The sequence below is a fragment of the Monopterus albus genome, unplaced genomic scaffold, assembly GCF_001952655.1.
Source record: "Monopterus albus unplaced genomic scaffold, M_albus_1.0 scaffold107.1, whole genome shotgun sequence".
NCBI classification, from domain to species: Eukaryota; Metazoa; Chordata; class Actinopteri; order Synbranchiformes; family Synbranchidae; genus Monopterus; species Monopterus albus.
The window spans coordinates 797,412-810,401 of NW_018127987.1; the positions used below are offsets into that span (position 1 = coordinate 797,412).

A 12,990-nucleotide genomic window follows, 5' to 3' on the forward strand; every position below is an offset into this window, starting at 1 on the left:
ACTTTTGTTGTGATTTGGCGCTATACAAATAAAATTTGATTTGATTTGATTTGTAAGTGTCCCCTTATTCTCAATCATCGGTTAAGGGCACATGTCCAGTTGCAACATGGTGGGTTTGTTTTCTTTCTTTTTAAATGTGCCAAGGCACAATCCCACACCTTTCCCAGTATAGGCACGAGCCAGTCCTAAAGACATACTGTATGCCCACTGGTAGTGATCGGATAACCTAAATACATTCACAAGAAAAAGTGATGGCACTATTTATAATTTCCTGGTTTTCTGCATGAATAGGTCATGAAATGTGATCTAATCTTAACCAAAGTCACATATCAACACATTTTTAAGCAGATAAAACACAAACCGTCATGTCTTTGTTTAATGGGTGTGTTCAGTAAAGTGATACTATAAAATATAATGGCAACACCAGGCTTCTGACACTGCAAAACAACTGGAGTCAAGTGTTAGCAAGCCCGGAGACCAATCAATGAAATGAGAATGGATGTGTGGTTTGGAACTACGCTGACTTAGAAAAGCACTCAGCAAACAGTGTGTTGTTCACAAGCAGCATCAGCTGATGTGAACCATGTCTTGCAAAAAAGAGGCCTCAGAAGACCTACAATCAAGAGTTTTTGATTTGCATGTAGCTAGAAAGGGTCACAGAGTCATCTCAAAGACTTTAGACATTCATCAGTCCACAGTCAGACATTTTCTCTAAATGGAGACGATTTGGTACTGTGGCTACTCTCCATAGAATTAGGTGCCTAGCCAAAATGACTCCAAAAGCACAATGCAGAATGCTCAGTGAGGTAAAAAAAAGAGCCCTAGAATAACAGCTAAAGGCTTGAAGAATTCATTGGAGCTGGTTAACACCTCTGTTCATGAGTCAGTCACATGCAAAATATTGAACAGGCATGGTATCCATGGCAGGACACCAAAAATGCTATGCGAAAACAAAACTGCAGCATACCTGAAGTTTGCTAAAGACCACCTTGACACCCCACACCACTACTGTGAAAATAAATGAGCTGTTGACAGATAAAAGGAAGGTGGAATTGTTTGAGAAGAACACAGCACTACGTATGGCTATTACTGTTTACACTGGATATACAAAACAGTTTTAAGTTGTATAGACAGCTGAACCCTTGTGCAACAGTGTCAAATCAAGTCAAGAATCTTTATTGTCATTATGCATAGCACAAAAAAAATTTCTTCCAGCAGCTCTTGGCTTAAAAGACACATATTTACATAAATAAGTCAATATAAAAACAGATAAAAATGAAAATGTGTGGGACCTAATCATAGCAACAGCATATTAGCAACAAAAGAGTGTTATCCCTTTAACTATGGCGCGAAAATAAATGGATGAACATGGCGATTTTTGGTGCAATCAGAAGCGTTTTTATTGAAATGTCCAATGGCAACAGACTTCAGGATGAGGTGCGGTTACACTGACCAATCGGTTCCCGTTAAAACGCCTTTTGGGGGCGTTGTCAATATTTTCCAGGATGTGCATTCTTGTTTATCTACATCAAGGAAGGCGAGGTGTGTGAAGGTTGGTATTAGTTTTTTTAAAGCAGATTTTAGCGTACATGAAAGCAACAAGTAATGCATTTTCATTGCAAAGTAGCATGTGCAGGTTTTTTGAGCAATATTAACACGCAGTTGTGTCAAATTATGGCACTATAGCGTAAACTTTCTGCATAGTTTTTGAGGTAGCGTAATTGCTCTGGTAGATAATCAGGATTGTAATTTTCTTGAAATTAGTAACCGAATAGCCTAATATTTAAGATGAGAACATATGTATAATTGGCAATAAAGACTAAATTATACAATAAGCAGTAAGTTTTGTTTTGATATGAAATTATGATAAACGTTAGAAGTTGCCCAACTAGCGGTTCATGCATTTTCCTATTTTTTTGTTATTCTTATACTGACGGGAAGTGTGCAAGTGTGGGAAGTGATGCTGTTTCAAGAGAAATTATCACATGTCGAGGTGTCCTTGAGTAAGACACTGAACCCCCAGTTGCTCCCGGTGATGTCACTGGTGTGTGAATGCGTGAGTGCGAATGGGTGAATGGCCGAATAATGTGAAAGCGCTTTGAGTGTGCTGTAAAAGCATAGAAAGGTGCTATACAAGTATAAGACCATTTACCATCACATATGTCCAATAAAGGTTATGCACAGAGTTGACTAGTAACGTAATAATATATCATTACTAATCAGTCTGGCTATGCTCTCATAAGCATAAATAATGCCTGTTAGCTTTATAGCATAATAAAAAAATGTATCTGCCTATACATAGAAGCTAACCCTGGCATGGATGCTACTCAGCTGATCAGTGACTCAATCTTGGAGTCAGATGAGGAGGAAAATGTGAAGGAGAATGAAAATAACAGGGGGAGACCATTGGCCAAACTATGTATCTTGGAAAACGAACATATCTCTGAGACAGGTGAGTGGCTTAACTTATAGCTGGTGTTACCACACCTATGATTTGATAATCTATCCACAATCTGTCTGACTTGCACAAACGGGTATTGTTCATGTATTTCTTACAATGGATATTCTCTGTCACTCAGAATTGCCCCTCTTTTTTGGAGATAATGTGCTGGGCCGTGACCCCAACTCCTGTGCCTTGCCCTTGCCAGCACCATCAGTATCCAAGCAGCATGCTACCATCAGCATCTCTGTTTACAGGAGAAGAGGTTGTCACAGTGAAGTGGACATTGAGGCCTTGGTTTGGGACCTAGGGAGCATGAATGGGACCCGCAAAGGCCACTTAAAGCTGACTCCAAATGTACGCTATGCCCTCAGTGATGGTGACCATTTGGTATTGGCAGACATACCATGTCAATATGTCAGCTGTGCTGTAAACACAGCCTCTTCTCAAAGGGACATGAGGACTCCTGTGACCAGAAATACGAAGATAAAGGCCAGGTTGCCAGATGACTTGAGCGAAAAGGTAGGTGACACAAACACAGGAAGCAAGGAATTTGTCAGTGGTGGTATAAAGGCTAGGGACTCATTAACAAAGACTCCTGTCAGAGCCTTTTGGCTGTGGCTGGCTAACCAAACTCCAACCCCACCACAGATGACCCTGGTCCCAGACACTGACTCAGATGAAGAAAGAGAAGGAGGAGAACACAAGGCAACAGGTATGTACATTTTGTAAATACATATGTGTAGAGATGAAGCCCTGTTTTTTGTATCTGATTTTTTTACAAGCTCATATTTATTTTCTTTTACAGACTACTTCAGTTCCACAAATGTAATCATCCCTGAAAGGTATATTAGCAGCAACCTTTTTGGGCTTTTTAAATTGTTTATATTTCAGGGGCATAACCAATCATTGTCAGTGTGTGCCTCCATACAATTTATTCTATTTATTAATTGTAATGCCTGTCACCATTTTTTCCCACCATTTAACAGTCCCATCATACCATTGTCCTCCACTAAGAATACACGTGCACTTGTGGATGACAGTGAAGAGCAAGAAGAAATGGAGGACTTAAAACTACCACCAGGAGGGATAAAATCTGATAAAATTGGACAATATTTGCCAGTGAAACAGGAAAGCAATCTCACTCTTACACGAGAAGATGAAATGCATGTGTCTACTCCAGCACCAGCAGTCTCCACAGATGTGATCCATGCACTTAACATGGACAGTGACACTGATGTGGAGGAGGAGAAAATGGTGGCATCTGTATGTCCTTTGACTATGAATACAAACCAAGTCAGTCAACCAGGAAACACAGACCAGTTTCACATGGACAGTGATACAGATATTGATGAGAATGAAGGTGCCCTAGACAAGGCTTCTAAAACTGTGCCTTCCACTGATGACAGTACCAGATCTCCTCATATTATGTCAGTTATTCAGCATGAAGGTATCACAATGGACAGTGACACAGAGGTGGCTGACAATGCTGCTGTGTCACACGCTGCTGCAAATGCAAAACCTGCATTATTTCAGAGCTCGCACACTACTGACTTTGCTCTTTCAACACAGCCAAAGGATTTCTGCCTAGACAGTGACACTGATGTTGATGAGGAAAAAGAAAGAGAACATGGGCCAAATAAATCAAGCTCTAAGACAGATTCATCTCCCACTAAATTAGATATGTCACCTGGGCCCAAATCTGCCCCCGCTGCTCACCAGAGCCTGCACTTTGACAATGATACAAACAATGAAGCAGTTCCTGCCCTAAGTGAACCCTCAGTTGTGTCTGCCACCACAGAAACATTTACGACTGTAGTTGCAGAAACTGATTTGGATATTCTGTCTAACAGTGATACAGATGTGGAGGACAATTGTCCTCTGGTTATGCCTGTTGATGTCACAACCTTGTCACTGTCTCCTGGTACCACATCAGCAGCTCCTCACTCTGTTTTTGGTGCAGACACAGATGTGGATAAATCCAGCATGCCCCCTGCTGGGGACAAGGACAGTCTAGCTGACCTTAAAGTGGACAGTGATACAGATGTGGAGAATAAGGAGGCAGACATACCAGCGACAGGTTGCGACCAGATCCATATCCTGTGCAGAGAAGAAACATCTGGGGTGCTGCTTCCTCTCTTTCCTTCTAACTGCTCTACTCCTGTACAAATGTCAGGTAATTAGTGAAATGGCAACTTAATGAAATGAATGCAGGCTCCAACGTACGATTGTTTTTATTACTCAAAATATATAGATGGCATAATGTCTGTTTTATAAATAACCAAGTACTATAAAATATAGATTATAACCACTGAAGGAAGTGCAGATTTTTAAACATATTTTTAAGTGATCCAGTTAAAGTGTAACTAGGGTTCTCAATTTAATGACACACCATATTGTTATTGATCCACGGTATCAATTGGCATTTTTTTTACCATTAGGCATAATCATATTTAAAATGTTTTAATATGCTGTTTTTACTTGTATTAGGGATTTCTTCACAAAGAGGACTAGAAGATATGAAGACTCAAGCATTCCCAGTGAAATGTGAGTAAATTACTGTTAATACATTCCACTGGCACATAAATTTGTTCTAAAACAGCACATATATAAAATATTCTAACCTTGCCCAAATGTTTTTGTCTCCATGATGCGATAGCCTCTGCTGTAAGACCTATAGCACTTTCTTCTTGCTCAGACAGTGAAGAGGATGAGGACTTTGCTGTGGCTGAGACACAGTCCTTCATTTTTCAGACCAGAGACAGCCATGGCAGTCCTCCACCAGACCACACAATGGAACCCACCCAAGCCTTTGTTCTTGAACATTCAGGTGATGAAAAAGATGAACAGTGCAAGAGAACAGGGTCTTTCCAGCTGGCACCGTCTAACAGCAGCTACCTGCAGAGTCAGGCCCAGGCTCTGGCTACTGAGAGCACACAGGTGTTTGTCTCTGATAATAAGGGTATGAATCTGGAAGATACCCAAGCATATGCAGCCATCTCAACAGCAGACAGAGCCTCTGAGGAGAACGCTACAAATATTAATGCTACACAGATCTATGGAGAGTGTGAGAAGCCTGTCAGATGTTCAGAAATGTCAGAAAAAGAAGGTCAGGAAGATATGTCCCTAGACGCAACACAGGCATACATTTTAGAGTCCTGCAGTGAGTCAGCGGGCACAACAGATGAAGATGAGAGAAAAAACACCAATGTTGAGACACAGCCTTTAGACCTGCCCACCTCATCTACTCTTGGTATAACTGAAACCCAACCAACATCTGCCTTTGAAGAAGAAAGTTTGGCAGCAGACAAATTTGTTTCCTCTGTACTACAAGTGAAGCACAGAACACAGAATGAAATGGAAGAGAGGGAAAAATCTAGGGAAGCAGCTCAACCTCAGCAGAAAACCTTTAGTGAAGCTCTCTCTTTAGTTGAAATTCAGCCCATGCATACTTGTGATGACGAGGACTCAATTTCAGGTCCACGAAAAACAAAAGCAAAGTCACTGCAGCTTGAAGAGGAGAAGACACAGTCCTTCACTAATTCTGTGTTATTGGTTGAAAAAATTCAGCCCATGCAGTTTGGTCTTGCTGAAACTCAGCCCATGGCTACAAGTGGAAATGAGGAAAGTGATGTTGAGGACTTGGTTCCAGGTTTGGAAAAAAGAAAAGGAAAGCAACTACGATGCAAAGAAGAGAAGACACACGCTCTTACAAACTCTGACGTCTCTGCTGTTGAAACTCACCCAATGGATGTAGGTGGAGTTGGAGATAGTGATGAAGAAGACTCGTTTCCAGTTTGTCAAAGAAAAAGAAAAGCAAAACCACTGCAACTTGAAGAGGCGGTGCAGCCCCTCACTAGTTCTGCATTATCAACTGTTGAAACCCAGCCCATGCAGTTTGGTCTTGCTGAAACTCAGCCCATGGCTACAAGTGGAAATGAGGAAAGTGATGTTGAGGACTTGGTTCCAGGTTTGGAACAAAGAAAAGGAAAGGGACTACAAAGTGAAGAAGAGAAGACACAAGCTCTTACAAACTCTGACCTCTCTATTATTGAAACTCAGCCAGTGGTTGCAAGTGGAGTTGAAGACGGTGATAAAGAAGACTCATTTCCAGTTTCTCGAAGAAAAAGAAAAGCAAAACCACTGCAACTTGAAGAGGAGACACAGCCCTCCAGCAATTCTGAAGTCTTTGCTTCTGAAACTCAGCCCATGGGTGCATGTGAAGATGATCAAAGTGATGAAGGGGCCTTGATTTCAGGTGCACGAAAAAGGAAAGCAAAACTTCTTCACCTTGAAAAAGAGGAGATGCAGCCACTCACAAATTCTGCAGTCTCTACTGTTGAAGCTCAGTCTTTGGAAACAAAAGCTGCTGAACGGCCTAAAAGAGGAAGGGGGAGACAGTCTGAAGCTGGAACCAGTGGACTCTCTCTTAGAAATAAAAGCGGGACAAGGGGAAGATTAAGTAGATTGGGAGATGTGAAAGATGTTGCAAACCTCAGACAACAGAGAGACAAAATGGAGAAGAAAAATAGGGAGATCAACGAAAGAGAAAAGGAACAGGAGGAGATGGAGAGGCAGCAGAGAAGGGAAGAACAAGAAATAGTAGAAAGGGAAATAAAAGAGAAGGAAGAACAAGAAAGACTGCAGGCTGAACATGCGGAGAGGACAAAACCTGAACAGGCAAGGGTAGAGAAAGAGAGGAAGAAGCAAAATGAAAGATTGGATCAGAAGGAAAAAGAAGAACAATTTAAGAGGGTTAGAAAAGAGACTGAAGAAAAAGAAAGATTAGAGCATGAAAAGGCAGAAAGAGAAGAGAAGGAGAAATTGAGAGAGGAGAAGGAAAGAAAGGAACAGGAAGAAAGACTGGAGACTGAAAAGAGGGAATTAGAAGAACTTCAGAGGGAAAGAAAGGAACAAGAACGCCAAGCAAAACAGAGGGAAGTAACTGAAAGGGAAAAAAGAGAACAACTGGAGAAAGAAAAAGATGACAAAGAAAAACAAATCAAAGAGCTACAAGAAAACAAAGTGCCTACAAGAGGTCAAAGAGCAACCAGAAGAACAATTGCCACAGAAGCACAACAAGACTCAGCCATATTAACCAGTGATGATGTCCCAGCAAGGAGAACCAGATCTCGCTCCAGCTCTGTTAGCTCTGAGCGATCTGCTTCAAGCATCACCACCCTGGAGAGTAGGGGAAGAGGTCGAGGCAGAGGAGTAAGGACCAGTGAGCTGCCCCAGGCAGCCACCACCAGGAGCCGCAATAGGAGGAGCACTGTAGCAATGCCAACAGAACAGAACAGTAATGATATTTCTCCACAAGGAGTCCTTTCAAGGTCTACCTCCTCCAGTTCTCTCAACTCTGAGATTTCCAACTGCAGTGTGAGCTCTCAAAGCAAAGGAAGAAGGAGGAAAACAGAGCCCAAACCAGACAGCAGTGTCAATAGTCACAGGGACCAGACTTCAGCTCCCAAACCTGCAGCCAGAGGTCAGAAGAGTAGGAACACTTCTAATGAGGTTTCTCACAGAGACGATAAAGACAAGGCAGATTCTCAGCAGGCGAGTTCCACAAGGGGGCGAGGGCGAGCTGGTACAGATGGCTCTGAACCTACAGCTACAGAGGAAGAACAGTTAAATCAGAAAAAAGTTCATACTAATGAGGAATCACATCTGGCTAAAGGGAAAGTCGGGCGCAGAGGCCAGAAAGCAGCAAAGAGTGAAACTGCCGAGACAACAGGAGCTTCTGCAGTCAGTGATAACGATGAAACTAAAGACAAAAGAAAAGGAAGAAGGAGAGAGTTGCCACAAAATACTGAGGCAGACCTGAGCTGTAGCTCCAAAGGGAAAGTGAAAATCCTAACAACAAAAGCAGCAGAGGAAGAAGGTAAAGAGGAAACAAGAGATGAGAATCCCATCCAAGCTAACAGAAGAGGTAGAGCATCCAGTGCTCAAACAAAGAAGAATGCACAAAACTCTCCCCCTGAAGTAGAGGTGAAGGACAAAAGTGAGAAAATGGAGGTGGAGACTGTTGAGAAGAGAACCAGAGGTCGGCCATCCGCTGCCCAGCAAAAGAAGAAAGATGAGCAAGAAGACAGTGGAACATCTGTCAGATCCATTAACCGGAATGCAGAAGTGAGCACATCAGAGGTGACTTAGTATTTAAGTACTTCACTTTTAAACATCCATTTGAAATGTTAAGGTGTTAGAAATTGTTTTCATTGAAACAAAAACACATTAAGAATGAAACATAAATCAGACAGAAAAGAAAGCGGAGGACTGTGTGATTAGTGTCAGGAACTTCTGTCCTTGAAATGGAAGGATTTTACCACAGCCAAAGGCACTGGTGCATTTCTTTTTATGAGTCAGCCTTTCCCACCATCATAATGTGCTGCAATCAACATCAGTTGAAGTCTCTCCCACTCTCTCAGAAACAGGAGCAGTCTGACTATTAATACAATAATGAATTAAGTGGTTTAGTGGTCACACAGTGATTTCCCACTCTTACGTCCTTGCTTTCTTAATCATCTTATCCTCATCATTCTATTTGTGTGTTTCATGCTTTGCCCTTGTCTGTCTTCATTCTTGCTTTGTTTTGGTTATTCTTACTCCATCCCTTCTCCTCCTCCTCCCTGCCTCTCATTTAACAGCCCCGGACTCCAGCTAAGGGTGTATCCCAGAAGCGACAGGCTCCTGCGGACTCCTCTCCTGTGGCAAAGACTCGTCGCTGCTCCTCTGCCTCCCCTGCAGCTAGTTGTCAACTGCGAACTGCCAGCCAGGCTTACAAGGTCTGTGTGTTTGTGGATGGGTTTGTCTTTGTAAACCTGCAGGCATTTTTGTCAGAAAAAATTGTGCACACAAGGGACATTTAATCATAATGACAAACATATTTTAGGAGAATAAAAATAGCAAAATATACATCCACTTTCTTGCAGAGAGTTAGAAGAAAACCCTGATACCACTCTCACATCTGTCTGTTATGTGTGGGCCTAGAGCCAGGCTGCAGTTAGCCTAGCTTCATATAGCTATTGGAAGAAGGGGCAAACAGCTAAACTGGCTCTCTCCAAAGTTCAAAAACACACCTGCCAATGCTTTTAAAACTGACTTAATGAATACCCTGTTTCTGAAAAGTAGAAATGATTTATGGTTTTGTGAAGAGGTAAATGTCTCTGCAACATCGTAGCAATGACAAGATTCATGAAAGTCACTGCCCCTGGCAGCTGTTTGCCAAAAATAGTCTGAGGACATGACACCCTGTAAAAGCACACATTGTCATTTTTACTTGTCGATGTATGAATTTCAGAACTTTAGAGGTATTGCTAGGTGTTTTTGTTCATCTTTGGACAGAACTATGTTAGCTGTTTCCCTGTTTCTGTCGTACTAGGCTAAGCTAATCACCTCTTAAATCTTGGCCTGTAATCCATGGCAAGAAAGTGTCACATTCATTATCTAGTTTGAGTTAACCACAGATAATTGCTTCAAAATGCATAACACTTTGCTTTACTTACAGGGATAGAAACATTATTTTCAACACCTCCATTCTTACAAACTAGATGATGCATTACCAGAAAATATGCCTCTTGAGTTAGCATGACTTTAGACCAGAGAAAAACTTTAGTTTTGACCTGGGAATACTTAAAATAACAAAAATGTGTGTCTGTTATTCCCTCAGGTCCTGTTCACAGGTGTGGCGGATGAAACACTGGAGAGAGTGTTGGCTCGTTTAGGTGGCAGCATGGCTAAAGGTGTGACAGACATGAACTGTTTGGTGACTGATAAAGTGCGCAGGACTGTCAAGTTACTGTGTGCGGTGGCTAAAGGAGTCCCCATAGTCACCACAGACTGGCTGGAAAAGGTTAGTTACTGTAGTAGCAGTTAAACTGCCTAACTGATGTGTAAATATATGCACACATACTACACAGAGACAGAAGCACACTCATAAAGACACGTTTCACTTCTCTCCCGGTGTCTTAGAGTGGTAAAGCTGGGAGCTTCCTGTCTCCCAATGCTTTTGTTGTGAAGGATTCAGAGCAGGAAAAGAAGTTCAGTTTCTGCCTACAGGAGTCTCTGGGGACTGCCAGCAGTCAGCCTCTCTTACAGGTACTCTGTACACTCTGTACAATACACAGGTACTCTCTAAGTCACTCATCTCATATATTTCTCTATTTATATTTTTTTATCTGACTGTGAGGTTGACAGTGTGGTATTCTCCTTGGCACAAAGTGCTGGGTAATATTGACACTGTGCAATAGTGAGTCATGGTGGGAATCCAGAAATTTTTTTGTTAGAGTCATCCTGAGCCTATAACAGACATGAATCCCTCAGCATTGCTTATAACATGCTCACATTTCTACAAGAGTACTGTGTCACTTGTTTACTATTACACTGTGACTTGTGAGAAGTAATTTGACATTTACTGGTTGTGTTTATGGGAACTTCACCTAAGGAAGGAGACAATAGTTTTTTTCTATTGTTACATAGTCTTCCTACCCTTCACTATATTTCCAAAGTTGCAAAGAGTCTGATACCATGTTATGCTGATATCAGCTAAAAGGAGGGAACACTATATTAGTGTAATGCCAAAATCCATTCCCAAGTGCTATTAAAATTGATTTCTTGAGGAGGTCTTGCAGAATAAAAATAGAGAATCATATTTGTTTACACATTGTATGCTATATACAGTATCTTGTATTCTTTCCGTTTCTCCTAGGGATATAAGATCCACGTTACAAAATCAGTAAAGCCAGAGCCAGTTCACATGAAAGAAATAATCTCCTGCAGTGGAGCTACCTTTCTACCTAAGATGCCCTCATCTCACAAGGTACCAACCGAACTTAGAGTTTTTCTCATATTTCACATGAAGCAAATCAAATTATGGCAGTTTGTCCTCACATTTTATCATTCCAACTTGCACCTGGATCTCAGATAATTTACTTTCACCTTGCTCTGTCTTAGCCCCATACAGTTGTGATTTCCTGCGAAGAGGACTGGCCGCTGTGTCGCCCAGCCGTCTCTGCATCTCTCCCAGTTGTCACTGCTGAGTTCATTCTCACAGGGATCCTTCAGCAGAAACTTGACTTTCAAACTCACAGTCTTGCCCCCAACGGCAACTAACCTACAGCCTGCTGGAAGCAAAGTAAGGGGCAGAAAGAAGATATGGCATCAACAGGGTACACTAACTATACACACAAGGATGCACCTACAGATGTGTGGAGAATCTGTGCTAGTGTGTAGGCAGTTATCAGCTGTAGAAACATTTTTAAATCAAAGGCCGATATAAACACTAGTTAGATGTTTGTAAGTGCTTCAACTCAGCCAGCAAATTTGGCAGGTAACCATCCATGAAAAGACGTTTGTATAAATCATATTTGGGTGGTGGAATATTGGAACCAAATCCATCAGCTACGATGTCCAGTAGATGGAAAAAAAATCATTTTCCTGTGTTGATAAAACCATGCATAGTGCCTTTTATACTGAAGTAATCATGAACCTACCAGTGTGTTAGTTGTTCTTCTGTCTTCATTAGCCTAAACCACCTACTCCATTAAGGCTTCATGCAACCCTATTACCTCCAGGGGATGAGAATGATATGGGCACCTGAATGCAAATGCAGTTCCGACATCAATATCTTATGACATATGTCCTTGCTATACTTTTATCTGCTGTCTACTTTTTGCACACAGCCTCCGATGTATGTTATCATTATATATTAAAAAAAACACCACTGAACAGAAGTAACATTTGGTATTTCTTCATGCTGCGTCGTTGGCATTTTAAAGACAGATTTATTAGCTTGTAATTTTAGAACCATTAACTAGCTTAATATCAAGTTTGTATTTGCACCAAATCATGGCATCTGTCTGTATTATCAAGAAAACTATTAAATATCATCTGTTTGCTTTAACTATATGTGTATTTCCTTTTGCAGCAGTATAGTTTAGTATGTCACTACATACTACCGGTAACTGTATTGTTTAGGATTTAATGAGATGTTCTACTTATGATTCCTAATTGTTCATTTGCTTATGTGGAGAAATAACTAATTTCAGTGTAAAAATAAGCATAAAGCAAATGTAAAAAGACAAAATGTGAACAGGAGGCCCACTTACATGGTTTTCTCTAAGCATTCAGTTATATCCCATGACCTGAAGGCCACAAGATTTGGCTGAGCATTGCTAGGCACCAAATAAATTAACCCTGTGTTGACTTTATTTTGCCAGGCTGTTGTTTCCAAGGTAACAAATGCACCTTTGTGCTGAAACAAGCAAAAGGTTATTTCTGTGATTGCAAAGTTCAGGACTGGTGCCAGTGTCTGAGACCCGCTGCTCATTAGTGAAGATTTTTTTGATTTGATTTATTCTTTCAAGCATGTAAAGACAGTTGATATGTCAACACACATAATTTTACACATATCCAACAAATGCTAATCCAATATCAATTTGCTTATACCTAGTACATGCTTGAATGGAGTAGGAAGAAGTCAGACTTATCCAGTCCTACCCCATGACATCATCTTACATCATTGGTTTGCAAGCAGTATCTCTACATAGATAATT

The 12,990-nt window shown here is 41.2% G+C and overlaps 1 protein-coding gene across 1 annotated transcript; it reads left to right on the plus strand.

Annotated features, from left to right (window-relative positions):
- Positions 1–1,569: 1,569 nt before the first annotated feature.
- On the plus strand, positions 1,570–12,633 carry mdc1 (mediator of DNA damage checkpoint 1). The gene is made up of 13 exons (XM_020610846.1): positions 1,570–1,602; positions 2,303–2,452; positions 2,580–2,962; positions 3,092–3,155; positions 3,249–3,285; positions 3,430–4,616; positions 4,931–4,987; positions 5,100–8,584; positions 9,085–9,222; positions 10,107–10,289; positions 10,409–10,534; positions 11,145–11,255; positions 11,390–12,633. The coding sequence occupies exons 1-13, from the start codon at positions 1,590–1,592 to the stop codon at positions 11,546–11,548; spliced, it is 6,093 nt and encodes a 2,030-aa protein (XP_020466502.1). The 5' UTR covers positions 1,570–1,589; the 3' UTR covers positions 11,549–12,633.
- The last annotated feature ends 357 nt before the right edge of the window (positions 12,634–12,990 follow it).

Coding starts and splice junctions, on each gene's coding strand:
- mdc1 (XM_020610846.1), top strand. Junction 3,286..3,429: donor AATGTAATCATCCCTGAAAG/GTATATTAGCAG, acceptor ACCATTTAACAG/TCCCATCATACCATTGTCCT. Junction 9,223..10,106: donor CTGCCAGCCAGGCTTACAAG/GTCTGTGTGTTT, acceptor TTATTCCCTCAG/GTCCTGTTCACAGGTGTGGC.